Source organism: Triticum aestivum, chromosome 7D (genome assembly GCF_018294505.1).
Source record: "Triticum aestivum cultivar Chinese Spring chromosome 7D, IWGSC CS RefSeq v2.1, whole genome shotgun sequence".
NCBI lineage: Eukaryota > Viridiplantae > Streptophyta > Magnoliopsida > Poales > Poaceae > Triticum > Triticum aestivum.
The window spans coordinates 43325112-43329170 of NC_057814.1; the positions used below are offsets into that span (position 1 = coordinate 43325112).

General features: G+C 51.8%; 1 protein-coding gene across 1 annotated transcript; it reads left to right on the forward strand.

Moving 5' to 3' along the window:
* The first annotated feature begins 859 nt into the window (after nt 1-859).
* On the forward strand, nt 860-2558 carry LOC123170068 (uncharacterized). The gene is made up of 2 exons (XM_044587911.1): nt 860-2089; nt 2208-2558. The coding sequence occupies exons 1-2, from the start codon at nt 905-907 to the stop codon at nt 2364-2366; spliced, it is 1344 nt and encodes a 447-aa protein (XP_044443846.1). The 5' UTR covers nt 860-904; the 3' UTR covers nt 2367-2558.
* The last annotated feature ends 1501 nt before the right edge of the window (nt 2559-4059 follow it).

Here is a 4059-nt window from a genome sequence, read left to right on the forward strand (position 1 = left end):
GAGCGCCTTAGCGGACTAGGCGGCTCCGGCTAGCAGCGCGGCTGGGCTGGGCGCACTGCTGCGCGGTGGTGCGCCGTGCGCGCCTACGTAGACAACAGCCTACGGGAGGCAGGCGGGGCAGGCACCAGTCAGGCCGCGTGCGGCGGGCGTCAGGCGTCAGGGCGGTCCGGCGAGGCGACGCCGCGACGGCGAGGCAGGCGGCTCGGGCGCTCCATTGGTGGCGGATCAATCTCGTGTGTGGCTGCGTTAGCTTCGGGACAAGCAGTGAAATAGACGAGAAGCACAAGCTGGTCGTTACTAGGCTTTTTCCTCATCCGGGCCCATATCTGAATAACCTATGCTATACAGGCCAGTCCAAAATCCCAGGGTGAACCGCGGCCCACCATGTCCACCCTGTGGCTCCGCCACTGATGACCATCCCTAGTGGCGGATTCAGGCCCCAGGCAGCTCGATCGGCGGCCTGGGGCGTGAGGCCCAATTCCTTCACCCATTATAGCGAATAGTGTAGCTGCTTGCTACAGTACACGAAAGCTGCCAGGGGTCTGCCCCATTTCTGGGTTCGCCACTGACCATCCCGTACCACGCCGCACGGTGGAAGACTGCATCAACGTTCGTGGACGCGCAGGTGGAGTATCTCGCGATGCTTATTTGATTTGACCATATATTTTTATGCTCAAATTTGATGAGTTTCTGTGAGAACATTCAATATGATGATTAAATCAATTCTAGCACCAATCTCATGTTAAAATTAGTTCAGTAGGTCACCGCAAAAAAATAAAATTAATTCAGTAGGTAAAATGAAAAATATATATAATTACTCCTTTGGGAAACATATCTCCATTTTCGCATACACAACTTTGTTGCCGTCTCGATCGTTAGGTACAACCTCAGCTAGCTAGCTCCCATGGCATCCTCCTCCCCGACCTCCTCATCCTGGTCGCCGGAGAACCACCTCCTCACCAAGCCCACCCACGTCCGAGCTCCAAGCAAAATAGCCCGCGACGGAGGCGACGAGAACGACGACGACGTCTCGCCCTGGCGGGACGCCTCGCGGGTGCGCGGTGTCGAAGCCCTGAGAGCCATCTGCAGGAAGTACTCCATCCCCGATGGCTTCACCCCGCTCCTCGCCGGCAACCGATCGGCGCGCGCGCCGCCACCGCCAGGGTCCGTCTGCGTGTTCGTCGACGCGCTGGAGGCCGGGATGCGCCTGCCCCTCCACCCCTTCTTCGGCGTGGTGCTCGACCACTTCGGGATCGCCCCGGCCCAGCTCGCCCCCAACGGCTGGCGCGCCATGGCGGGCTTCGTCGTGCTCTCCCACTTCGCTGGCGCGCCGCCGTCGCTGCCGGTGTTCCGGCACTTCTTCTCGCTGGTCGCGTTCCCCCATAGGCTCTACCCTCTCCGCGGCAAAGACGCCACCGGCGCCGGTTTGCTCTTCCATCCGACGAAGGCCAAGAATGCGGGGTGGAAGGAGGAGTTCTTCTTCATGTCGTCATCATCGGCGCCGTGGCCGTGCCCTGTGCAGTGGGGGAGGCCATTCAGGTCCGCCACGTCTGACCCTTCGCTCACCGGCCCGGAGAAGGCCGTGGCGGCGAACCTGGTGCGCACTCGCGGTGGTTCCCCGATCGATCTCACGGCGTATCTCCGCGACAGCAACTTGGCCGCGGCCAAGATCATCGGGGCACTGTCACCTCCGCCGCCGACTCCTCAAGGTGAGCTACTCAAAGGAGCAGCGCCCTCGCCAGCGGGGGAGGCGACGGTGAAGAGCGAGCCGGACTGCGATGCGCCATCGTGGTCCGGAACAGAGAAGAAGCGGAAGCGGCCGGAGCACCGTGCAAACGGCGAGAGCTCAGCGTCGGGATGCCTCTCTTTCCCGCCGGGGTTCTCGCCACATCACCGGAAGACACGGACCACCGCTACGACCACGAGCAAACAGGGGAAGCAACTCCACGGCGGCGAAGAAGGGGACACGAGCGGCTGGAAGGCGGCGAGGCAGCTGCTGCAGGGCATCGTCACGCCGGAGAGGCAGCGTGAGCACGCGCCGTCCAGGCCGGCCGACGTCGTCGCCTCGAGCTACGTGTCGCTGCTCCAGGTGAATTTACTTACGAACCATCCATGCGCTAGCTGTGCATTCGATTCTAGCACGATTTGCTTGTTGATCTCGACTGACACACATCCATGCCGATGCCGGTCTGGACGGAGTCCTGTAGACGGCGAACGGGGTGGCGTTCTCGCTGGGCTACGCTCTGGAGCTCGAAGAGAGGGTGAGGGACGCCGACGAGCTGCGAGCCGAGCTTGCCGAGACCAAGGCGAAGGCGGCGGCGGCGCCGCCGCCGCCGGAATCCCGGGTACCCAGAGCGCGCAGATGAAGAGCTCTTCTTGAACGCCATGCCTCCCGGTGTCTCCACGGTGACATGCAGACACATGTTCATGTTTGACTGTTGACTGTTTCATTTGGGTGTCTATAGACTCTATACACCATTTCATCCAACTAGCAAAGTGGCCCGCTCTTCACGCTCGCGCGGGCTAGTATTTAATAAAGTTAGTTTGAAAAAAGTAAATATTTGCTGGTCCTTTGGGCTAGTCGTGTACTTGTTATTTTTAGCATATAAAAGAGCCATCCATTTCATGTTTCTGGGTAATATCTGAAAGCTATGTCGGTGTTGATGTTTTTCAGTGGTAAACATGCTTGAATCTGTAGGTTTTCCTGATGCGGGCGCATTGTTGTGTTCGTGGTGTGGGGCAGGCTTGACTGGCCCATTGTGTCATATTAAAGGTTTTAGTTTTAGTATATTATTTTTTACCATATAAGTTTCATATGCATCATAGTTTCGTTTTTTGAACTTCATATGCGTAATAGTTAAGTCTAATCATCGGTATTTGTAGCCGTAAGATATTTTTTCTCTTCATATTCCCATGTACTCCCTCCGTTCCAAATTACTTGTCTTAGATTTCTCTAGATACGGATGTATCTAGCACTAAAATGAGTCTAGATACACTCGTATCTAGACAAATCTGAGACAAGTAATTCAGAACGGAGGGAGTACTATACATCAGCATTGATTTTTTTTAATGTTGTAGCACCAAAAATTGTACTCCCTTTGTTTTATAATATGGTGCATATAGATTTGTTCAAATGTTAAACTTTGCAAACTCTGACCCTGATTAGAGATAAAAATATTTGCATTTATAATACCAAATTCATATCTCTGGATATGTTGTGAACTAAATTTTCATGTTGTATAGGTTTTTTATTGTACACATAGATGGTTTTCTCAATAAACTTGGTCAAACTTTGTTCAGTTTGACTTTTCAAAATTTCCACATACCCTGGTAGGCTGGAGTTAATTGCAGAGAAGTACCACATTTGGGGCAGGCGTGACGGATCAGTATCACTATTCGTTTTTTTTACACGGCAGTACCATGTTTGGGGCATTTTGTTACATATTGGTCTAAACCGTGTATAAAGGTGTATTGACACTGTATCTAACCATTGGGGCCCGCCTGTCAGGGATGACGTGGCATGTTCTTTTTGCAAAAAACACCCACACTCACATATATCCCTTAGTTGCGAGAAAAAGGACCATCAGAAACAAAAATTTCTAACGCGCGGCCGAGCCTGCCAGGATTCGAACGCGAGCTGGCGCGTACTCTGTACGAGCGCGACGAGCACTACGCAACTGCACTGTTGGCCTCATGTTGAGGCAACCGTCACTTGTACTATTATTACTCTGGACGTTCCGTTTTATTGTATAGTTTTTTTTTCAGATTTCTTTTATGTTTTTGCAAATCGTGGGTATTCTTCACCCGTACGCAATGTGCGTATCGTATATTGAAAAACTTATACATATTATATGTTAAAAGTTCATCATATATACAAGTTTATATATAATAATAAGAACTTTGCGCTGAACATTGTAACATTCTGAATATTTCTTCGGGTGTATCTAATATTTTAGTAAGACGATGAATGTTATAATGCGAAAAAAGTTCATTGTGTCTTATACATAAAAATGTTCATCGTATATTTAAATACGATCATTGTATTTTTTTCACTGTATA

Coding starts and splice junctions, on each gene's coding strand:
- LOC123170068 (XM_044587911.1), top strand. CDS start 905: ATGGCATCCTCCTCCCCGACCTCCTCATCCTGGTCGCCGGAGAACCAC. Junction 2,090..2,207: donor GCTACGTGTCGCTGCTCCAG/GTGAATTTACTT, acceptor GGAGTCCTGTAG/ACGGCGAACGGGGTGGCGTT.